Source organism: Hoplias malabaricus, chromosome 10 (assembly GCF_029633855.1).
Source record: "Hoplias malabaricus isolate fHopMal1 chromosome 10, fHopMal1.hap1, whole genome shotgun sequence".
NCBI lineage: Eukaryota > Metazoa > Chordata > Actinopteri > Characiformes > Erythrinidae > Hoplias > Hoplias malabaricus.
In genome coordinates this window covers 153,848-177,500 of record NC_089809.1, presented here as the reverse complement: position 1 = coordinate 177,500, position 23,653 = coordinate 153,848, and the positions used below count along the sequence as shown (strand labels likewise).

Below are 23,653 nucleotides of genomic sequence, written 5' to 3'. Positions count from 1 at the left end.
GAGAACACACCACACTCCTCACAGACAGTCGCCCGGAGCGGGACTAGAACCCACAACCTCCAGAACCGTGGAGCTGTCACAGAGACACTACCTCCTGCTCCACTGTGCCGGAGAAAACCAAGGTTCCTCGAATCCTGAACAGAACCGAATCAAGAACCCCACCCAAACACATTATTTAAAAAGGTTAAATAACACAGTTCTGCTCAGTTTTACTCCTCTATTTTAACTTGTTTTTCTTTGATATGTTTCAAATAAAAAAAAAAAACACGTTTAATAATTCCAGATTTTCATTTTCTCAGAGACTCATCTGTGTCTCAGCTCCTCGGACGCCGCTGTGTTCAGGGTCCGTCTGTGGGAGGGACCTTCTCTCGCTCGTGTGTTTCACATTTCTGAAATTAAACCATTTCAAACTGATTTAAATCACCAAACACAGACAGTGCTCCTCAGCCTGTGGATACACCACTGTGTAATAGTCACATCTGGAAACATCTGGCTGTGCCTTGAGATTCCACAGAAAGATGGAACCAGGCAGATGTTCACTGCTGTCTTTCAGAGCTTTGAAACTGATGTAAACTTCTGATTGTTTTTATACTTCGACTGAAACTGTGCTTTGTTTTGGTTTAAAGTAGTTATTTGAGTTAAAATAAAGCAGTTTTATTGTTCGTCGCCTCGTGAAGTCGTGATCTACACAAACAGCAGAAACAAAGATGAAGAGAGTAAAATAAACAAGAAATGACCGACTCAGATTTAGAAACAGCTTTAACGTCTTATTATTAGAAGCAGAGGTACTCACCATGTCTCTGCAGCCCTTTATCAACACGTCAGGAAACTGAGAGCTGGCACACACACACACACACACACACACTCACAACACACACACACACACACACACACACACACACACACACACAGCTCCTGTATCCTCCTTGTACCAGCGTGACATCATCACAGACAAAAGGCTGAGTGTGAAGCTTTGGAGTCAGTTGATGCTTTTAATCAAAGACTGTCTATCTCTCTCAGACATACACACACACACACACACACACACTATATATATATATATATATATATGTATATACATAATCACTCACCCCAAACTTATTACTTCAGTCTCTTTAGGTAAATTTTGTACAACTTCATCATCGTCTCGACATGTGACACGGCCAAGATGTCTAATAAACGTAAGATTACAGTTACACCACAGTTCAGTGATCTCAGAACTTTAACATTTTCAGATAAAACATGAGACAAACCTCATGCTGCGAGCTGCCTCCACACTCTCAGGAAAATAGAGAGATGAAATGAACATGTATTTACACAGTTCACAACCTGAAAATGAAAAGGCAAAATGTCAAATGAAAAGCAATTCAGCAGCAGGTGGAGTTTTCATTTTCATTTTGACACCGAAAGTGAGTTCAGAGCTGAAACAAATCCTTTATCTGTTGCTTTGCCTTTTAGTTTTTTTTTTAACAGTTCATTAAAAAAAACAAAGCCAAAGTAAAGTTTGAATTGAGTTACTTTATTCTGATGATCATTTTTCTTTTGACAAAACCCCATGTTCATACTTTATTTCATTTATAAGAACTTAAAAACTATTTTTAAATGTTGAATCACGAAGTAAAAATAATTAAAACTGTTGTCTTTATGTAAAAAAGAATGACAATATTTTAAAACATTTTATTTGAATTGTGTCAGTGATGTGTTTGAGTGAAAAAGTAAGCGGCACATGAAGGCATTTCATTACATTTTTAATGTTGATATTTGATGTAGAAAAAGATGATGGATTTTTATTTCATAGGTTTATAGATCATTCCCCGTAAGAGACCTGCAGGACGTCCCTGTAGCAGCTGCTCTACTGAGAAGATCATAAGTTGTTCTCTGGAACGACAAGGACTTCTCCCTTAACGTCACCCTCCATTACGCTCAATTTGAGAACGTTTGGAGTCGGTCATAACCAGCCTTTCTCATTGAAGGCTCGGATCTGTCGCTCCGTCAGCACAAAGTCCCACATGTTTACATCTGAAATCTCACCCACAAAACTCTGTTTCTCATCAAAATCCCCAACAAACGAGTCTGGATCCTGCCCCAGCAGCACCACACCACCGGGCTGGACTCTGTGGTTTTTTCTGTACTCTTGCAGCATGCTGCGGCGCCCGTCCACCCAGAACGCGGCCAGGCCCGAGCTGGACTCCCAGGTGAGACACAGGTTTGTGCGGAAGGTGGAGAGTGGTTTGAGGGGGAAGATGGCTCCTGTCCCACTGCTCATGCAGAAGGAGAGTTGGCCTTTCTCCTGCCAAACGTTCAGCTCGTCAAAGTCTCTGGTGCGATAAGCGAAGATGATGGTCTCACGGTCCTCTGCATCGACCACGCGTGGGTCCACAGAGATCCGCATACACAGAGTGAAAGCTGATAAACTGAGGGGTTTCAGGGGCGTGAGCTGCACGTAGGCAGTGTTCGACTCTTTGGGGAAAAGCAGCAGGTTTTCACCGAGACGTCCTGAAAAAAAAAAAAATAAAAGTCCTTTCAGAAATGACACGTTTAAATTACACTCAGCTCCTTAAACTAGAAAAGAGCAATTTCAGAGGATTACCAGAGGAAGCAGAGTCCAGCGAGAGGACGACACACAGGAGAAGAGCTGCACACTTCATCCTGTAAACAACACCTCCATCACATTAATCACTTGAGAGGAGCCTAAAGGCAGGAGGTAAAGGAGAAGCGGAGGTGTGGGTACTTACTCTGATCTTCTCTGATTGTCTCTAATGGTCTCTGGTCGTCTCAGATCGTCCCTCCGGTCGTCTCTGGTCGTCTTTGCTGAGGCTGTGGGTGATGTTTAAAAGGTTGGAGGATATTTATAAGGAAAGTCAGGGGGTGGTTCCAGTAAGGTCTTGTTTACTGTCCTGAGGTAATTGCTGACCACACTGAGAGACGTATTGATGGTTCAAAGGTTATCTTTAAAAATAATTTGTCAGATAAATCTGTATAGAGGCAGGAGGTAAAGGAGAAGTGGAGGTGTGGGTACTCACTCTGGGCATCTCAGATTGTCTCTGCTTGTCTCTCTAGCCATCTCGAATTGTTTCTGATCATCTCTGGGCGTCTCAAATTGTCTCTGATCGCCTCTGGTTGTCTCTCTGGCCGTCTCGAATTGTCTCTGGATGTCTCGAACTGTATTTGATTGTCTCTGGTTGTCTCTCTGGTGTCTCTGATCATCTCTGGTTGTCTCTCTGGCCGTCTCGAATTGTCTCTGATCATCTCTGGTGTCTCTCTGGTGTCTCTGATCAACTCTCTGGCTGTCTCGAATTGTCTCTGAATGTTTCTGGACGTCACGAATTGTCTCTGATCGTCTCTAGTTGTCTCTCTGGCCATCTCGAATTGTCTCTGATTGTCTCTGGTTGTCTCTCTGGTGTCTCTGATCGTCTCTGTTTGTCTCTCTGGCCGTCTCAAATTGTCTCTGATCATCTCTGGTTGTCTCTCTGGCCGTCTCGAATTGTCTCTGGACGTCTCGAACTGTATCTGATCGTCTCTGGTTGTCTATCTGGTGTCTCTGATCGTCTCTGGTTTTCTCTCTGGTCGTCTCTCTGGTCGTCTCAAATTGTCTCTGATCATCTCTGGTTGTCTCTCTGGTGTCTCTGATCGTCTCTCTGGCTGTCTCGAATTGTCTCTGAATGTTTCTGGATGTCTCGAATTGTCTCTGATCGTCTCTGGTTGTCTCTCTGGCCATCTCGAATTGTCTCTGATTGTCTCTGGTTGTCTCTCTGGTGTCTCTTATCGTCTCTGGTTGTCTCTCTGGCCATCTCGAATTATCTCTGATCGTCTCTGGTAGTCTCTCTGGTGTCTCAAATTGTCACTTGACTCATCATCTCTAAAAGTCTCTGTTGTATCGGATTGTCTCTGACAGTCTCTCTAGTCATCTCTAATAGTCTCTTGTTTCTAGTTGTCTCTGATTGTCTCCCTGGTCGTCTCTAGTTGTCTCTGATTGTCTCTCTGGTCTCTAGTTGTCTCTGATTGTCTCCCTGGTCTCTAGTTGTCTCTGGTCGTCTTTGCTGAGGCTTTGGGTGATGTTTAAAAGGATGGAGGATATTTATAAGGAAAGTCAGGGGGTGGTTTCAGTCAGGTCTTGTTTACTGTCCTGAGGAAACTGCTGATCACACTGAGAGACGTATTGATGATTCAAAGGTTATCTTTAAAAAGAAAGAGGTCTGTGAAGACATCCACATTCATGGAGCCAATTAACATTCACTTCTTCTACAAATTCATCCTGAAATGGAGGGGACAGATTAGTTGAGGTTTCGCTAGAAAAGACGGGGAATAACTGGAGAGCACTGATATCTCATTCATTCATTCACTGAGTATTTGAATAGGTGAATCTGTGTGTGTCTGGATGAGTGTATAAAACCATGTGACTGAGTGGGTGTGTGAATCTGACCACAGTCGTGTGTGTGTGTGTGTGTGTGTGTGTGTGTGAGTGAGAGAGAGAGTGAGAGTGTAACTGGGTGAGTGTGTGAAATGAAGGTGTGAGTGTTAGTCGGAGCACAGGATGTGACTGGGGCTCCTCTCTCTGGTCTCTGTAGACGCTGAAGTCCGACAGAACATTCTACAGTTTGGTTTCCACAGACCTGAGGACCTCAAGGAGCGTTTGAACCTCTTCAAAAAACCATGGCGTACTTTTACGAGCTGCCGTCGTGAGTCAGATAAAAACAAATGTGACCTCTGCTGCAGCTGGAGATTTTACAGATGGAGAGTTGGTGCTGGTCTGCGTTGCGTGGCGTAGAGTGACGACTCTCTCTGGACGATCAGCGCTCTGCAAGGTTTACACGCCACGGTTTAGTCCCTACTCGACTCGCTCTGAACCACGAGAGAACAGCCACTTAACAAGTACCCGCTTCCAGAACCAGGACCTGATTCACCTGGTGGAGGAGGAGAACAGACCAGTAGAGTCCAGTAGAGACCAGGCGGTGTCTTGTTGTCACTCAGTTTATCCTGAACATACAGGATGCTGTTCTGATGCTCCTCTCCAATGTGGGGATCTTGCGGAAAGCTCCTTCCTTTTTAAATTCGATAACTCTCCTACTGATAAAACAACACTCCACATCACTTCACTAGGAAAGGGGCGGGGACACTCAGACTTCAGTGTTTACACCTCTGGACTCAAGGATTCAGATTCCAAACTCGACTCACTCAGGGTTAGAATTCTGGCGGCGCCTTAAGAGCGGGAACGAGCGGGAACGAGTCCAACGAGTCCAGGAAAATGTGAATGTGCTTCTTCATCAATCAGATTGATCTGAGAAAGGGGAGGAGTATGATGACTGTGAACGAGCTGGAAGAGTTGCTAACAACTCTCTTTACACAGCCACTGTCCTTATTACATTTCACCAGAAAACAACTTTTTGTTTCACACCAATAACTGTATTCAGTTTACTTCGAGTGTACACTAAATTATACTCTTTTTCACTGTTATAAACACCTACATTTAACTTCTTGTGAGACATGGAAACTAATTACTGTGACTTTATATTTAATTTTTAAATCACGGTTTTGAAAATGAAATAAATATTTGCTTTATTTTGGTGATAATTTTTCCCCTTTACAACATCCAGTGTTAGTTTTTTATTTTTGGAGTTTTTATAAGTACTTTAATGTAAGAAAATTAACGGCTGAATCAAAGTAAACTGATCAAAACTGTTGTCTTGTGTAAATTACTTTTCTGCTTCTAAGTCATTCCAAATAAAAAGGAATTGCCAAAAATATTTAAAATTACATTAGACTTTTGAATGATTCATGTTTGAGTGAAGATGCCAGTTCAGTTTTTATGTTGTGATGATAGTTTCACACGTGTAACAAAAACAAACAGAAAAAAGGTTTTTGCATTTTATTTTATTAATTTATTAGATCTTTCCCTCCACATTTTAACAGAGGACGGACGCAGCAGAAACACCAGACATCACTGTAGCAGCTGCTCTACTGAGAATATCATAAGTGGTTCTCTGGGACGACAAGGACTTCTCCCTTAACGTCACCCTCCATTACGCTCCATTTGAGAACGTTTGGAATCGGTCCTAACCAATATTTCTCATTGAAGGCTCGGATCTGTCGCTCCGTCAGCACAAAGTCCCACATATTTACGTCTGAAATCTCACCCACAAAACTCTGTTTCGCATCAAAATTCCCAACAAATGAGTCTGGATCCTGCCCCAATATCACCACGCCACCGGGCTGGACTCTGTGGTTTTTTCTGTACTCTTGCAGCATGCTGCGGCGCCCGTCCACCCAGAACGCGGCCAGGCCCAAGCTGGACTCCCAGGTGAGACACAGGTTTGTGCGGAAGGTGGAGAGGGGTTTGAGGGGGAAGAAGGCTCCTGTCTCACTGCTCATGTAGAAGGAGAGTTGGCCTTTCTCCTGCCACAGGTTCAGCTCATCAAAGTCTTTGGTGCGATAAGCGAAGAGGATGGTCTCACGTCCCTCTGCATCGAGCACGTGTGGGTCCACAGAGATCCGCATACACAGAGTGAAAGCTGATAAACTGAGGGGCTTCAGAGGCGTGAGCTGCACGTAGGCAGTGTTCGACACTTTGGGGAAAAGCAGCAGCTTTTCACCGAGATGTCCTGAAAAAAAAAAAAAAAAAAAAAAAGTTCTTTCAGAAAATGACACACGTTTAAATTACACTCAGCTCCTTAAACTAGAAAAGAGCATTTTCAGAGAAAATGCAGTGTATTAAATAGTCTATGCATTTTCCAGGTGGTTGCTAGGGAAATAATGGTGGTTGCTATGGTATTGTAGGTGGATGAAGGACACTCTACACACTGATATATGAACCCCAGCTGTGAGTGAGATTACCAGAAGAAGCAGAGTCCAGCGAGAGGACGACACACAGGAGAAGAGCTGCACACTTCATCCTGTAAACAACACCTCCATCACATTAATCACCTGAGAGGAGCCCAGAGGCAGGAGGTAAAGGAGAAGTGGAGGTGTGGGTACTCACTCTAATCTTCTCTGATTGTCTCTAATGGTCTCTGGTCGTCTCCGATTGTCCCTCTGGCCGTCGTCTTGAATTGTCTTTGCTGAGGCTGTGGGTGATGTTTAAAAGGTTGGAGGATATTTATAAGGAAAATCAGGGGGTGGTTCCAGTAAGGTCCTGTTTACTGTCCTGAGGAAACTGCTGACCACACGGAGAGATGTATTTACAGTTCAAAGGTTGCATTTAAAAATCATTTGTTAGATAAGTCTGTACAAACATCTAGAATCTCATTTCCAAAAAGCTTGGGAAACTGAGCAAAAGGTAAAAAATATATATACATACAAACCGGATTCCAAAAAGGTTGGGACACTAAACAAACCGTGAATAAAAAGTGAATGCAATGATGTGGAGACGGCAAAGGTCAATATTTTATTCGTAATAGAACATAGATGACAGATCAAAAGTTTAATCTGAGTAAATGTAACATTTTAAAGGAAAAATATGTCGATTCAAAATTTCACAGTGTCAACAAATCCCCAAAAAAGTTGGGACAAGTAGCAATAAGTGGCTGGAAAAAGGAAATTGAGTATATAACGAACAGCTGGAAGACCAATTAACACTAATTAGGTCAATTGACAACATGATTGTGTATAAAAAGAGCTTCTCAGAGTGTCAGTGTCTCTCTGAAGCCAAGATTGTAAGAGGATCACCAATTCCACCATTGTTGCGCAGAAAGATAGTGCAGAAATACCAGAATGGTGTTACCCAGCGTAAAATAGCAAAGACTTTTAAGTTATCACCATCAACCGTGCATAACATCATCAAAAGATTCAGAGAATCTGGAACAATTGCTGTGTGTAAGGGTCAAGGCCATAAAACTCTACTGGATGCTCGTGATCTCCGGGCCCTTAAACGTCACTGCACCTCAAACAGGAACGCCACTGTCAAGGAAATAACAGAATGGGCTCAGGAATACTTCCAGAAAGCATTGTCAGTGAACACAATCCACCGTGCCATCCGCCGTCGCCAGCTGAAACTCTACAGTGCAAAAAGAAAGCCATTTCTAACCATGCTCCACAAGCTCAGACGTTTGCACTGGGCCAGAGGTCTTTTAAAATGGAGTGTGGCAAAATGGAAGACTGTTCTGTGGTCAGATGAGTCACGATTTGAAGTTCTTTATGGAACACTGGACCAGAGAGGACAAGCATAATCCAAGTTGATATCAGCGCTTCGTTCAGAAGCCTGCATCACTGATGGTATGGGGTTGCATGAGTGCTTGTGGCATGGGCAGCTTGCATGTCTGGAAAGGCACCATTAATGCAGAGAACTATGTTCAGGTTCTAGAACAACATATGCTCCCATCTAGACGTCATCTCTTTCAGGGAAGACCCTGCATTTTTCAGCGAGACTTACTGGAAAAAAAAATCCTTTCAGAAATGACACACGTTTAAATTACACTCAGATCCTTAAACTAGAAAAGAGCATTTTCAGAGGAAATGCAGTGTATTAAACAGTCTATGCATTTTCCAGGTGGTTGCTATGGTATTGTAGGTGGATGAAGGACACTCTACTCACTGATATTTGAATCTCTGATGAGTGTGAGATTACCAGAGGAAGCAGAGTCCAGCGAGAGGACGACACACAGGAGAAGAACTGCACACTTCATCCTGTAAACAACACCTCCATCACATTAATCACCTGAAAGGAGCCCAGAGGCAGGAGGTAAAGGAGAAGCAGAGGTGTGGGTACTCACTCTGATCTTCTCTGATTGTCTCTAATGGTCTCTGGTCGTCTCCGATTGTCCCTCTGGCCGTCATCTTGAATTGTCTTTGCTGAGGCTGTGGGTGATGCTGCAAAAGGATGGAGGATATTTATAAGGAAAATCAGAGGATGGTTCCAGTAAGGTCTTGTTTACTGTCCTCAATTGTCACACTTTGGCAGGGGCGGAGTGAAGTTGTGAAACAATTCAAGAATAACGCATCTCAACTTAAAAACATAAAGAACCTGGGGTTTTCATCATGTACAGCACATGACCAGTGTCAGAAATAGTTTCAGAGAATCTTGAGAAACCTCTACATGCAAGAGACACGGCCCAAAACCAGTTATATCTGGCTCTGGTCTTCTATCCCTCAGATGGCACTGAATTACAAACAGAAAGGTTTCTGTAGGAAATCACTGCATGGGTCAGAAACACTTCCCAAACTCACTTTCTGTGAACACAGTTCATCACCACCTCCGCAAACACAAGCTAAACCTCACAAACACAGAGAAGAACCCAGATATAAACAGGATCTAGAAACACCGCCATCTTCTCTGGGCCGAGCTCATTTCAGACTCAGGAAGTGGAAGTGTCCTCCACAGGGTGTGGGGAAGCACTGTTAATGCTGAAGGATATATATGTCATGGCTGTGCAGGGAGGGTGAAGGAGTCGGACGTAAACAAAGGCAGAATCAAAATAAACACAAGTAATACATAAAGATTAAACAAAGACAAAACTAAACATAGTTAGATTCAGAGAATCTGGTACAATTGCTGTGCGTAAGGGTCAAGGCTGTAAAACTCTACTGGATGCTCGTGATCTCTGGGCCCTTAAACGTCACTGCACCTCAAACAGGAACGCCACTGTCAAGGAAATAACAGAATGGGCTCAGGAATACTTCTAGAAAGCATTGTCAGTGAACACAATCCACCGTGCCTGAATTGCATTCAGTTTTTATTCAAAATTTTTTTGGAATTCAGTTTGTACAAAAACTCCAAAAATAAAATACGAACACTGGATGTTGTAAAGGGGAAAAATTATCATCAAAATAAAGCAAATGTTTATTTCATTTTCAAAACCGTGCTGGTATTTCATGATTAAACATAAAGTCACAGTAATCAGTTTCCATGTCTCACAAGAATGAAGTTAAATGTAGGTGTTTGTAACAGTGAAAAAGAGTATAATTTAGTGTAGACTCTTGAAGTAACCTGAATACAGTTATTGGTGTGAAACAAATTGTTTTCTGGTGAAATGTAACAAGGACAGTGGCTGTGTAAAGAGAGTTGTTAACGGCTCAGCGGAGTGATGCAGTGGTTATGGAAAAGACATGCTCTTATCACAAAATATCAGCACGGTTTAAATCACCAGAGCTGAATATCAGGTGATCAGGTAACTACAGTGTGATATATGGGTAAAATATATTTGGTAACAATGTATTGCACGTTTTCTGACATTTAAATGACATTGTTTTGGCTGTTGTTGCTATGACATCATGCTGCAATGCACTGTGGGTAAGTTCTGCTCCTAAAGTGGGCATCGGTTTGGACTCATTCCCTTGCTCCAAGGTCTCATTTAACACACTTCAGCTAGTACAGAAATGGAACTGCTCTTAAGGTGGCACCAGAATTCTAACCCTGGGTGAGTCATGTTTGGAATCTGAATCCTTGAGTCTGGGTTTGTAAATACTGAAGTCTGAGTGGCCCCGCCCCTTTCCCTGTGAAGTGATGTGGAGTGTTGTTCCTGCAGTAGCAGAGTTATTGAATTTAAGGAGGAATATAGATCATTACAGCCGTCCGAAGGATCCCTACATTGGGAAGGAGCATTTGAACAGAGTCCTGTATGTTGAGGACAAACTGAGTGACAACAAGACTCCATTCACAGAGTTCGGAGATGGAGCAGATCAGGATCACGTTCTGCTCAGAGATTAAACGCTCTGCAGAGGATCTGTGCGAGGTTTGGGGAAGGAGAATGTAATACGGAGTTTGGAGACATGATGAACTCAGCTCTGAGGGAATCAGTACGACTTTCTGTTGGACTTCAGCTTCTACAAAGACCGGGGAGAGAGGAGCTCCAGTCACATCCTGTGTCTGATTTAATATTTTGTCCTTGTCCTTATTTGTATGAGGCTGTTACCCAGAGAACCCACTGAACTTACCTTAAACACAGTGCTCTGTAGACAGTTTATTGATTTTTGAAAAAGTATTTGCCAATATGAATTTGATGCCAGCGACATGTTCCAAAAATGTTGGGGCAGAGTTGTATTTACCACTGTGTTCACCGCCTCTTCTTTAACAGCACTCTGTAAGTGATGGGGAACTGAGACCAGTCGCTGTACTTCTGAAAGTGAACTGTTTTCTGATTCTTGCTTGTTACAGGATTGGAACTGCTCCGTTACAGGGTTTTTGTTTCATAAAGCCCCAGTTGTTGTCAGTGGGGGACAGGTCTGGACGAGTTTATCTCCCGGACTCTTTTACTAAGGAGACGTGCTGCTGTGATCCATGCTGATTATGGACTGGCCTCGTCTCACTGAAATGAACAAGGCCTTCTCTGAAAAAGATGTTGTCTGAACGGCAGCGTGTCACTCCAAACCCTGTATATTGTCACATCCTGGCCCAGTCCCGTCTGTTTTCCCCACCGTGCTCATGTAGCACATGGCTCTGTTTGTTGTTGTTCCTATCTCCGCCCTAGTCCCGCCTTAGTCCTGCCTCTGTCTCATTATTGTCTCCAGGTGTTCCTCGTTTGTCTTGGTCTGATATAGCCCTGTAGTTTGGGTGCTCCTTTTTCTGGTGTTGTGTGTGTAGATGTATGTTTCTTAGTCTTTCTGTTTACATGTGTTGAAGAATTAAAGTTCTTTTTGGACCGTTCCCAAAGTAATTAAAATTTAGAAGATCTCCAAAAGATCCAAAATACAACCTTCCTCCTCAAGGAGGCGTGCTCGTTCCGGAAGTTTCACAAAGACCAGTCGAGTGAAGTTCAAAGCAAATCAAAGTATTTAATACAATGCTGGATCCAGGAGAACTAATACATAAGAAACGCAACCTAGTGCCCTTCCACGCAGAGTTCTGACCTCTCCCCCCATCTGACTCCAGTTTTATACCCCAAATGACGAATACCCTGCTGGCAAGGCGTTTCTGGCTGATTAACATATATTAATATGCATAATTAGACATGTTAGTACTCAGGTTCCTCGCGTGCAGGTTTCCCATGCACCTATGACCCCAAAACACTCATCATGCCCTTCTAACACTGTAGGTTTTATTACCCACATTCCTTTTCTGTCACCAAGATTCAGAGGAGTCACTAATGGACTTAAGGTCACTGAGATGCCCTAAAGTTCAACTCCCCCTTTTGGCTAACAGTTGTAATTTATGTATGTTTTCTAAAAGCTTGGTATGGCCTAAGTGCACTATTATTCAAAGTTAAACATTTAGGAATTTAAAAAGGTGTATATATCACGTGTCATCATGCCAGTTAGTGTGCAGATTCTAAACTGTTTAAATGCATGGTTAAAATACTGGTTAATCATTCATATGAATACAAGATTTCATACAATGAATATGTAATTATACTTTCTAATTTTAACTAATCATCATTTAAGGATATTTGTCCACTAATACAAAGTAATAAAATTATTTTTCACAACAGTGTCTACTCCAGTTCCTCCCTGCACAGCCGTGACATATATATTCTTCAGCATTAACAGTGCTTCCCCACACCGTGTGGAGACACAGGATGCTTCCACTTCCCGAGTCCTTCTGAAATTAGCTCAGGCCCAGAGAAGGTGGAGGTGTTTCTGGATCCTGTTTATGTCTGGGTTCTTCTCTGTGTTTGTGAGGTTTAGCTTAACAAGACCTTACTGGAACCATCCCATGACTTTCCTTATAAATATCATCTATCCTTTTTCAGCATCACCCTCAGCCTCAGCAAAGACAATTCAAGATGACCAGAGGGACAATCGGAGACGACCAGAGACCATTAGAGACAATCAGAGAAGATCAGAGTGAGTACCCACACCTCCGCTTCTCCTTTACCTCCTGCCTCTGGGCTCCTCTCAGGTGATTAATATGATGGAGGTGTTGTTTACAGGATGAAGTGTGCAGCTCTTCTCCTGTGTGTCGTCCTCTCGCTGGACTCTGCTTCCTCTGGTAATCTCACTCACAGCTGGGGTTCATATATCAGTGTGTAGAGTGTCCTTCATCCACCTAGAATACCATAGCAACCGCCTGGAAAATGCATAGAATGTTTAATACACTGCATTTTCCTCTGAAAATGCTCTTTTCTAGTTTAAGGAGCTGAGTGTAATTTAAACGTGTGTCATTTCTGAAAGGACTTTTTCTTTTTCAGGACGTCTCGGTGAAAACCTGCTGCTTTTCCCCAAAGTGTCGAACACTGCCTACGTGCAGCTCACGGCCCTGAAGCCCCTCAAATTATTGGTGTATGCGGATCTCCGTGGACCCACACGTGGTCGATGCAGAGGACCGTGAGACCATCCTCTTCGCTTATCGCACCAAAGACTTTGACGAGCTGAACGTGTGGCAGGAGAAAGGCCAACTCTCCTTCTACATGAGCAGTGGGACAGGAGCCATCTTCCCCCACAAACCCCTCTCCACCTGCTGGGCCTGGCCGCGTTCTGGGTGGACGGGCGCCGCAGCATGCTGCAAGAGTACAGAAAAAAACAGCCCGGTCAAGGGTTTGATTGGTGTCCTGATTGTGTTTAGGTGAATGAAGGGGTTAGTGAGTCTTTGAATGAACTACCTTTAATAAACTGGTGCATGACTGAGTGTCATGTGAGACAGTAGAGAAATAGCATGAGTAAGTTGAATGTCCTTTATTGATTATGATAACGGAAATTCTAGCATGACTGGTAATTCGAGTATTCAGATGCCGCAGCGGTAAAGGGGTGATGATTGTGAAAAATGATATAGAGTCAGAGATGGTCTTAAGATGGACAAGATCATCGCATTGGCAGAAATCAAATTGATCAACTAATAATAGAATTTTAATGTATCACCAGCTAAATGTCATTAAGTTACGGTGTAACAATAATAGTGACATTTATCTGGGGCCACCATGATAGTGCATCAGGCTGGATGCACTAGACAGAGTGTTGCTAAGTCCAATTTCTACTTCAGTGTAATTGATGGTGATTGGGTAATAGTGAGGGGTCTGAAGCTGGCAACAATACGTGGAAAGTGGATTAGTAGCAGCTTTGAAGTCAAGTACTACAGAGGGGCAGTGTTAATAAAGCGAGATATTCTTCGTTGGCAGGTGTGCCCTGGTGGTGCCTTTCCAATGGCATAGAGGTTATTGAGAACAGAATGGTGATCTAGAGGGATGACAGATGAGGCCAGTAAAGAAGCCCAAAAAGGTCAGCACCGCAGGACAGGCGAGTTAGAGAGAAGGCATTTTATCACACGGGAGAAAACTCTGAAAGAGAAAAATCCAAAAGGTGCTGAGGAGCTCAAGCAAGGTGGCAAGGTAGAAAGTTGACTACAAGATAACAAAGATGCCTAGAGGGTGTTGAAAAAACAGGTGCCAGAGGTGGCGTCAAGTGCCTGAGTGCTGGTCCAAGGTAACCTGGGGAGAGAGCATAAGCTGGAGCGTAGGGGCTAGATAGCAGCGTGGTTGTGAAAATAGGAGGACAGGTTGAAGGTCCACAGTGCCTGGAGGAATCAGTGTGAATAGTACCATAGGAGGCAGGGTGAGGTGCTGTTGCTAGTGAGAGACGAAAGAGTAAGGTTCTCGCTGGCACCAGCTGGAAAGTTAGAAGCTGAGAGTGACAAGGCTGCATGTGAGAGGGTGAATTGAATTTGAGGTGGCGTCAATGGCCTGAATGCTGCATAGGGGGGGCTGGTCCTGAGAAGAGAGCATAAGCATAAGAAGAAAACTATTTAAAGATGTATTACCAGTCATAATCAATCCCATTTTAACAATCATAAATTCGTCCCTTAGACTAGGTCACATACCCAAAGCATTTAAACTAGCAGTTATTAAACCCCTGATCAAAAAAACGAATCTTGATCCTAGTGTACTATCCAATTACAGACCCATCTCTAACCTTCCCTTCATATCTAAGATCTTAGAAAAAGTTGTGGCCCAACAACTTGAGTCATACTTGCATAAGAATAACATATATGAAAAATTTCAATCTGGTTTTAGGCCACACCATAGCACCGAAACAGCTTTAGTTAAGATAACAAACGACCTTCTTCTCGCCTCTGATCGAGGCTGCGTATCCATGCTAGTTCTACTAGACCTCAGTGCAGCTTTCGATACAATTGATCATACTATTCTGCTAGAAAGATTAAAAAACATGGTGGGAATAACAGCCCTATCATGGTTTAAGTCTTACCTCACAGATCGCTATCAGTTTGTAAACGTAAATAATGTTTCTTCTACTCATACAAAAATGAGATTTGGAGTTCCCCAAGGCTCCATTTTAGGACCTTTACTATTCATATTATACATGCTGCCACTGGGCAGAGTTAAACCTGCGATAAATAAGGTATCAGATTTAATACATAATTTTGACTTACCTGTTCTCCCTAGCTCATCAGCTAAAAATCTGGGTGTTATAATTGATTCAGATCTATCATTTGATCAGCATATAGGTAACATTACAAGAATAGCTTTCCTACATCTTCGGAACCTCGCTAAGTTAAGAAATTCCTTATCCCTCCCAGATGCGGAAAAATTAGTTCACGCTTTTATTTCATCAAGATTAGATTATTGCAATGCACTTTTATCAGGATGCTCCAGCAGAAACTTGAGTAAACTCCAGTTAATTCAAAATGCTGCAGCCAGGGTCCTCACTAAAACTAGAAAATTTGATCATATCAGTCCAGTCTTATCGGCCCTTCACTGGCTTCCAGTTAAATTCCGTATTGATTACAAAATTCTTTTACTCACATATAAATCCTTATATGGTCTCGCCCCTGAATACTTGCAAGACCTCATCACACACTATGAACCACCAAGATTACTCAGATCTCAGGGCGCCGGCCTCTTACTAGTACCCAGAATTCATAAGACGTCAGCGGGGGGGAAAGCCTTCTCCTACAAAGCCCCTCAGCTCTGGAACAATCCTCCAGCTAGTGTTCGGGACGCAGACACAGTCACTATGTTTAAGTCTAGGCTCAAAACACACTTGTTCAGTTTAGCCTTTGGCAACTAACCTCTGTCTAGTTTAAGGTTGTCATTTCAGGAACCCATGGACATGGAGAATCAGGGTAAACCTGGATGATGTGCTCACAATTTCTCTTGCTTGGAACAAAAGGATGTCTTTGCCTGAGCTCCTTCTGGTTTCCCTCCTCCCAGTCTGTTACAGTCAGATCCGTCACTACACTAAAGAAAATATTCACATGCTCTTATTCTCTGCTACACTCAACTCAACTAACTGCTTCCCTTTACTGTTTTACTGTTTTCTGAGAGAATGGTGGCCCACTGATGGAAGATTGTTTGCTGGATTCTCCTGCAGACCAGACCAGACCAGCTGCTCACCTTATTATTATTATTATTATTATTATTATGTAGCATAATGACACTTCATTGGTGATCATTTAAAATTCAATCTATAGTTTGATCAGAGGAGGATGGGTCCCCTTTGTGAGTCTTGGTTCCTCCCAAGGTTTCTTCCTCCAGCCTCGAGGGAGTTTTTCCTTGCCACTGTCGCCTTCGGCTTGCTTGCATTGGGCTTTGATTTAAATGTTCTGTTTTGAAACTGTGAAGCTGCTTTGTGACAACGTCAGTTGTAAAAGGCGCTATACAAATAAATTTGATTTGATTTGATTTGATTTGGAGAGGGGAGGCAGGTGGAAGAACGCCCCGTCCCCGCTCAGGTAGAAGGACACACGGCCGTCCTTCTCCCGCCACACGTTCAGCTCGTCGTAGTCAGGCGTGCGGTAGGCGAACAGAATGACCTGCCGCTCTCCCTGCAGCTCCGTGGCCACCCGCAGACACAGGGTAAATGCAGACAGACCCAGGGGCTTCTGAGGGGTCAACTTCACAAAACTGAAATCTGTCTCATACGGGAACAACAGCACTTTACCACCCAGACCCACTGAGAGAGAGAGAGAGAGAGAGAGAGAGAGAGAGAGACATCACACCGATTTGATAAAACAGAGGCAACACTTCTTCTGCCTGTCAGGGTGTGTGTGTGTGTTTGTCTGTCTATACACTCACCTTCACTGCTCAAGGCCATTGAGAACACACGGAGCAGGAGAAAAACCGGAGTCAGCATCTTACAGCACGCCTGAGTAAAACACGCACACACACACACACACACTGTCTGAGAGTATTCACTGAGCAGGCTTTCCCCAAACATCAAGCCGTGTTCAGACAGACTACAGAAACGTAACAGGAATCAGATTCAAATTAGATCTGAACACATGACTCGCAGAAACAGGGAGAACACACCACACTCCTCACAGACAGTCACCCGAAGGAAACCCACACAGACACAGAGAGAACACACCACACTCCTCACAGACAGTCACCCGGAGGAAACCCACACAGACACAGAGAGAACACACCACACTCCTCACAGACAGTCACCCGGAGGAAACCCACGCACACACAGGGAGAATACACCACACTCCTCACAGACAGTCACCCGGAGGAAACCCACACAGACACAGAGAGAACACACCACACTCCTCACAGACAGTCACCCGGAGGAAACCCACACAAACACAGAGAGAACACACCACACTCCTCACAGACAGTCACCCGGAGGAAACCCACGCACACACAGGGAGAACACACCACACTCCTCACAGACAGTCACCCGGAGGAAACCCACGCACACACAGGGAGAATACACCACACTCCTCACAGACAGTCACCCGGAGGAAACCCACGCAGACACAGAGAGAACACACCACACTCCTCACAGACAGTCACCCGGAGGAAACCCACGCAGACACAGAGAGAACACACCACACTCCTCACAGACAGTCACCCAGAGGAAACCCACGCAGACACAGGGAGAACACACCACACTCCTCACAGACAGTCACCCGGAGGAAACCCACGCAGACACAGGGAGAACACACCACACTCCTCACAGAAAGTCACCCGGAGGAAACCCACGCAGACACAGAGAGAACACACCACACTCCTCACAGACAGTCGCCCGGAGCGGGACTAGAACCCACAACCTCCAGAACCGTGGAGCTGTCACAGAGACACTACCTCCTGCTCCACTGTGCCAAAGAAAACCAAGGTTCCTTGAATCCTGAACAGAACCGGAACAAGAACCCCACCCAACCACATTATTTAAAAAGGTTAAATAACACAGTTCTGCTCAGTTTTACTCCTCTATTTTAACTTGTTTTTCTTTGATATGTTTCAAATAAAAAAAAAACACGTTTAATAATTCCAGATTTTCATTTTCTCAGAGACTCATCTGTGTCTCAGCTCCTCGGACGCCACTGTGTTCAGGGTCTGTCTGTGGGAGGGACCTTCTCTCGCTCGTGTGTTTCACATTTCTGAAATTTCAAAATTTCAAACTGATTTAAATCACCAAACACAGACAGTGCTCCTCAGCCTGTGGATACACCACTGTGTAATAGTCACATCTGGAAACATCTGGCTGTGCCTTGAGATTCCACAGAAAGATGGAACCAGGCAGATGTTGACTGCTGTGTTTTGGAGCTTTGAACTGATGTAAACTTCTGATTGTTTTTATACTTCGACTGAAACTGTGCTTTGTTTTGGTTTAAAGTAGTTATTTGAGTTAAAATAAAGCAGTTTTATTGTTCGTCGCCTCGTGAAGTCGTGATCTACACAAACAGCAGAAACGAAGCTAAAGAAGAGAGTAAACTAAACAAGAAATGACCGACTCAGATTTAGAAAGAGCTTAATGTCTTATTATTAGAAGCAGAGGTACTCACCATGTCTCTGCAGCCCTTTATCAACACGTCAGGAAACTGAGAGCTGGCACACACACACACACACACACACACACACGCACACACACACACACACACACACACACACACACACAGCTCCTGTATCCTCCTTGTACCAGCATGACATCATCACAGACAAAAGGCTGAGTGTGAAGCTTTGGAGTCAGTTGATGCTCTTAATCAAAGACTGTCTATCTCTCTCAGACACACACACACACACACTATATAAGTATATACATAATCACTCACCCCAAACGTATTACTTCAGTCTCTTTAGGTAAATTTTGCACAACTTCATCATCGCCTCGACGTGACACGGCCAAGACGTCTAATAAATTTAAGATTACAGTTACACCACAGTTCAGTGATCTCAGAACTTTAACATTTTCAGATAAAACATGAAACAAACCTCATGCTGCGAGCTGCCTCCACACTCTCAGGAAAATAGAGAGATGAAATGAACATGTATTTACACAGTTCACAGCCTGAAAATGAAAAGGCAAAATGTCAAACGAAAAGCAATTCAGCAGCAGGTGGAGTTTTCATTTTCATTTTGGCACCGAAAGTGAGTTCAGAGCTGAAACAAATCCTTTATCTGTTGCTTTGCCTTTTAGGTTTTTTTTTAAACAGTTCATTAAAAAAAACAAAGCCAAAGTAAAGTTTGAATTGAGTTACTTTATTCTGATGATCATTTTTCTTTTTACAAAACCCCATGTTCATACTTTATTTCATTTATAAGAACTTAAAAACTAGTTTTAAATGTTGAATCACAAAGTAAAAATAATTAAAACTGTTGTCTTTGTGTAAAAAAGAATGACAATATTTTAAAACATTTTATTTTAATTGTCTTGTGATGTGATGTGTTTGAGTGAAAAAGTCAGTGGCACATGAAGGGATTTCATTACATTTTTAATGTTGATATTTGATGTAGAAAAAGATGATGCATTTTTATTTCATAGGTTTATAGATCTTTCCCCGTAAGAGACCTGCAGGACGTCACTGTAGCAGCTGCTCTACTGAGAAAATCATAAGTTGTTCTCTGGAACGACAAGGACTTCGCCCTTAACGTCACCCTCCATTACGCTCCACTTGAGAACATTTGGAGTCGGTCGTAACCAGCCTTTCTCATTGAAGGCTCGGATCTGTCGCTCCGGCAGCACAAAGTCCCACATGTTTACGTCTGAAATCTCACCCACAAAACTTTGTTTCTCATCAAAATCCCCAACAAAGATGTCTGGATCCTGCCCCAGCAGCACCACGCCACCGGGCCGGACTCTGTGGTTTTTTCTGTACTCTTGCAGCATGCTGCGGTGCCCGTCCACCCAGAACGCGGCCAGGCCCGAGCTGGACTCCCAGGTGAGACACAGGTTTGTGCGGAAGGTGGAGAGGGGTTTGAGGGGGAAGAAGGCTCCTGTCCCACTGCTCATGTAGAAGGAGAGTTGGCCTTTCTCCTGCCACACGCTCAGCTCGTCAAAGTCGTTGGTGCGATAAGTGAAGAGGATGGTCTCACGGCCCTCTGCATCGACCACGCGTGGGTCCACAGAGATCCGCATACACAGAGTGAAAGCTGATAAACTGAGGGGTTTCAGGGGCTTGTGTTTCACGTAGGAATAGTGTATGACACTTTGGGGAAAAGCAGCAGGTTTTCACCGAGACTTAAAAAAAAGTCCTTTCAGAAATGACACACATTTAAATTACACTCAGATCCTTAAACTAGAAAAGAGCATTTTCAGAGAAAATGCAGTGTATTAAACAGTCTATGCATTATCCAGGTGGTTGCTATGGTATTGTAGGTGGATGAAGGACACTCTACACACTGATATATGAACCCCAGCTATGAGTGACATTACCAGAGGAAGCAGAGTCCAGCGAGAGGACGACACACAGGAGAAGAGCTGCACACTTCATCCTGTAAACAACACCTCCATCACATTAATCACCTGAGAGGAGCCCAGAGGCAGGAGGTAAAGGAGAAGCGGAGGTGTGGGTACTCACTCTGATCTTCTCTGATTGTCTCTAATGGTCTTTGGTCGTCTCCGATTGTCCCTCTGGCCGTCGTCTTGAATTGTCTTTGCTGAGGCTGTGGGTGATGTTTAAAAGAATGGAGAATATTTATAAGGAAAGTCAGGGGGTGGTTCCAGTAAGGTCTTGTTTACTGTCCTGAGGCAACTGCTGATCACACTGAGAGATGTATTAACAGTTCAAAGGTTATCTTTAACAATAATTTGTCAGATAAGTCTGTATAAACATCTAGAATCTCATTTCCAAAAAGCTTGGGAAACTGAGCAAAAGGTAAAAAATATGTATGATATCCAAATTAATTAAATGCTAAGTTTATTTGAAAATAGAATAAAGACAATATTATCAAATATTGAAACAAAAATTTTATTGTTCTTTCAAAAATATTTGCACATATTTCATTTGATGCCAGCAACACGTTCCAAAAAATGTTTGGACAGGGACCGGCAAAATTATTACTTTAATTTACAATAATTCAGTGACAGGATTGGGTTTAAAAAAGAGTGAAATTGTGAAACAATTCAAGAATAACGCATCTCAACTTAAAAACAGAAAGAACCTGGGGTTTTCATCATGTACAGCACATGACCAGTGTCAGAAATAGTTTCAGAGAATCTTGAGAAACCTCTACATGCAAGAGACACGGCCCAAAACCAGTTTTATCTGGCTGTGGTCTTCTAGCCCTCAGATGGCACTGAATTACAAACAGAAAGGTTTCTGTAGGAAATCACTGTATGGGTCAGGAACACTTCCCAAACCCACTTTCTGTGAACACAGTTCATCACGACCTCCACAAACACAAGCTAAACTTCACAAACACAGAAGAACCCAGATATAAACAGGATCCAGAAACACCGCCATCTTCTCTGGGCTGAACTCATTTCAGACAAACTCAGGAAGTGGAAGTGTCCTCCACAGGGTGTGGGGAAGCGCTGTTAATGCTGAAGGATATATACAGGGTTTGGAGTGACATGCTGCCGTTCAGAAAACATCTTTTTCAGGGAAGGCCTTGTTCATTTCAGTGAGACGAGGCCAGTCCATAATCCGCATGGATCACAGCAGCACGGGTCCTTAGTAAAAGAGTCCGGGAGCTAAACTCGTCCAGACCTGTCCCCCACTGACAACAACTGGGGCTTTATGAAACAAAAACCCTGTAACGGAGCAGCTCCAATCCTGTAACAAGCAAGAAGCAGAAAACAGTTCACTTTCAGAAGTACAGCGACTGGTCTCAGTTCCCCATCACAGAGTGCTGTTAAAGAAGAGGCGGTGAACACAGTGGTAAACACATCTCTGCCCCAACATTTTAGGAACATGTTGCTGGCATTAAATTCACTTTGGCAAATACTTTTTCAAAAATCAATAAATTGTCTAAAGAGCACTGTGTTTAAAGTAAGTTCAGTGGATTCTCTGGGTAACAGCCTCATACACATACGGACAAGGACAATATGTTAAATCAGACACAGGATGTGACTGGAGCTCCTCTCTCCCCAGTCTCTGTAGAAGCTGAAGTCCAACAGAACATCGTCCTGATTCCCTCAGAGTTCATCACTTCTCCAAACTCTGTATTACATTCTCCTTCCCCAAACCTCGCACACATCCTCTGCAGAGCGTTTAATCTCTGAGCAGAACGTGATCCTGATCTGCTCCAGCTCTGAACTCTGTGAGCGGTGTCTTGCTGTCACTCAGTTTATCCTCAATATACAGGACTCTGTTCAAATGCTCCTTTCCAATGTAGGGATCCTTCGGAAGGCTGTAATGATCTATATTCCTCCTTAAATTCGATAACTCTGCTACTGCAGGAACAACACTCCACATCACTCCACAGGGAAAGGGGTGGGGCCACTCAGACTTCAGCATTTACAAACGCAGACTCAGGGATTCAGATTCCAAACTCGACACACCCAGGGTTAGAATTCTGGTGCCACCTTAAGAGCAGTTCCATTTCTGTACTAGCTGAAGAGTTAAATGAGCCCTTGGAGCAAGGGAACGAGTCCAAACCGATGTCCACTATAATTATAATAATAAAAAAAAAAAAAATACAAGAATAACGCATCTCAACTTAAAAACAGAAATAACCTGGGGTTTTCATCATGTACAGCACATGACCAGTGTCAGAAATCGTTTCAGAGAATCTTGAGAAACCTCTACATGCAGGAGACATGGCCCAAAACCAGTTTTATCTGGCTGTGGTCTTCTAGCCCTCAGATGGCACTGAATTACAAGCAGAAAGGTTTCTGTAGGAAATCACTGCATGGGTCTCCACAGGGCGTGGGGAAGCGCTGTTAATGCTGAAGGTTCTTTTTCTATCTTCGCTTGGTGTTTCACCATGGGAATCGCCTTGGGCGTGACCAACTATGGAAGCTACAATTGCATCACATCTGTCCATGACAGGCAGGTCGACTTGTGACGAGGCTCCACCTCTGCTCCTTAGTCACAGTCGGCCTCCTTGAGAGGGTTATTCACGCTTTCTTCCCGTGAAGTACTACAAGCTCCCTCAGCGCTCTAGGCAAGGCTGTACTCACTAAACAGTTCTTAGACAGTCCGTCATTGGAACCCGTTGCTGAACGCAACCGCAGCTTAGCATTAGAAGTGCTGAATAAGTCCCTTCATCAAGAAGTGCATTTTTCGCTGTTAATTCAGCTACAGAGAATAGTGACCGTGTCAAGGCGAGCTCTTCTCTGCATAACTCGGTAGCTTTCGTATTAAATTACTGGAGCTACTATTGTGCTATCCCTACTTAGCATTAGCTTGCCAAAGTAGGATCACCATAGCTTGAGGCTAAACGCATCAAGGCGGGCCTTCATTGTCATCTTGGCCAATGGGCTGGTTAGCTGGCCACTTAGATATCTCTAAGAACTTAGCTAACGTGTCATGACGAGCTATATTTCTTTTATCAGGCCGTGTTGACATTAATTAAACTCAACCTTAAGTCCCAACCTTAAGTTCAAGAGGCTGCATCCTGCCCGTGTCCAGCGTCATGCTGAGCCAACATCTCAGGCAGGGACCCTCACC

At 43.6% G+C, this 23,653-nt stretch overlaps 5 protein-coding genes and 1 pseudogene across 8 annotated transcripts in view; all 6 read right to left on the bottom strand.

The window, feature by feature from the left end:
- LOC136708452 (C-reactive protein-like) overlaps positions 1 to 862 on the bottom strand; it is a 4,097-nt gene extending 3,235 nt beyond the window's left edge. Inside the window, exon 1 of the mRNA XM_066683018.1 lies at positions 794 to 862. Within this exon, the coding sequence (XP_066539115.1) occupies positions 794 to 796 (3 nt within the window). The 5' untranslated portion in view covers positions 797 to 862. The remainder of the gene's footprint in view (positions 1 to 793) is intronic.
- Positions 863 to 1,868: 1,006 nt separating this feature from the next.
- LOC136708530 (C-reactive protein-like) lies at positions 1,869 to 3,229 on the bottom strand. The gene is made up of 4 exons (XM_066683150.1): positions 3,024 to 3,229; positions 2,736 to 2,817; positions 2,591 to 2,649; positions 1,869 to 2,496 (listed from the first exon to the last, which is right to left on the bottom strand). Exons 3-4 carry the CDS (start codon positions 2,646 to 2,648, stop codon positions 1,949 to 1,951), a joined length of 606 nt encoding a protein of 201 aa, XP_066539247.1. The 5' UTR covers position 2,649; positions 2,736 to 2,817; positions 3,024 to 3,229; the 3' UTR covers positions 1,869 to 1,948.
- Positions 3,230 to 3,343: 114 nt separating this feature from the next.
- On the bottom strand, positions 3,344 to 3,718 carry LOC136708571 (uncharacterized). Its single transcript, XM_066683206.1, has one exon. The coding sequence runs from the start codon at positions 3,716 to 3,718 to the stop codon at positions 3,344 to 3,346; it is 375 nt and encodes a 124-aa protein (XP_066539303.1).
- Positions 3,719 to 5,863: 2,145 nt separating this feature from the next.
- LOC136708529 (C-reactive protein-like) lies at positions 5,864 to 20,708 on the bottom strand. The gene is made up of 3 exons (XM_066683149.1): positions 20,618 to 20,708; positions 20,473 to 20,531; positions 5,864 to 6,599 (listed from the first exon to the last, which is right to left on the bottom strand). The coding sequence occupies exons 2-3, from the start codon at positions 20,528 to 20,530 to the stop codon at positions 5,968 to 5,970; spliced, it is 690 nt and encodes a 229-aa protein (XP_066539246.1). The 5' UTR covers position 20,531; positions 20,618 to 20,708; the 3' UTR covers positions 5,864 to 5,967.
- Positions 8,527 to 18,669, bottom strand: LOC136708531 (C-reactive protein-like). 4 transcript variants are annotated; one of them, XR_010804359.1, is made up of 4 exons: positions 16,893 to 17,062; positions 12,743 to 13,366; positions 8,706 to 8,802; positions 8,527 to 8,619 (listed from the first exon to the last, which is right to left on the bottom strand). XR_010804359.1 is itself a non-coding variant. In XM_066683151.1 (3 exons), exons 1-3 carry the CDS (start codon positions 18,605 to 18,607, stop codon positions 16,472 to 16,474), a joined length of 372 nt encoding a protein of 123 aa, XP_066539248.1. In that variant the 5' UTR covers positions 18,608 to 18,669; the 3' UTR covers positions 16,467 to 16,471. The 4 variants fall into 4 exon arrangements, 1 of the variants encoding a protein (XP_066539248.1); XR_010804361.1 differs by lacking the exon at positions 16,893 to 17,062 and adding an exon at positions 15,964 to 15,978; XR_010804360.1 differs by lacking the exon at positions 16,893 to 17,062 and adding an exon at positions 13,467 to 13,604.
- Positions 19,648 to 20,387, bottom strand: LOC136708139 (C-reactive protein-like; annotated as a pseudogene).
- Positions 20,709 to 23,653: the final 2,945 nt, after the last annotated feature.

Excerpts from the sequence above, each read along its gene's own strand:
- LOC136708530 (XM_066683150.1), bottom strand. The coding sequence starts at position 2,648 with ATGAAGTGTGCAGCTCTTCTCCTGTGTGTCGTCCTCTCGCTGGACTCT. Across the intron at positions 2,497-2,590 it reads GCTGGACTCTGCTTCCTCTG|GACGTCTCGGTGAAAACCTG; the intron begins GTAATCCTCTGA and ends TTTTTTTTTCAG.
- LOC136708571 (XM_066683206.1), bottom strand. The coding sequence starts at position 3,718 with ATGGCCAGAGAGACAACCAGAGACGATCAGAGACAATTCGAGACATCC.
- LOC136708531 (XM_066683151.1), bottom strand. Across the intron at positions 16,771-16,892 it reads AATGGCCTTGAGCAGTGAAG|TGGGTCTGGGTGGTAAAGTG; the intron begins GTGAGTGTATAG and ends TCTCTCTCTCAG.
- LOC136708529 (XM_066683149.1), bottom strand. The coding sequence starts at position 20,530 with ATGAAGTGTGCAGCTCTTCTCCTGTGTGTCGTCCTCTCGCTGGACTCT. Across the intron at positions 6,600-20,472 it reads GCTGGACTCTGCTTCCTCTG|GACATCTCGGTGAAAAGCTG; the intron begins GTAATGTCACTC and ends TTTTTTTTTCAG.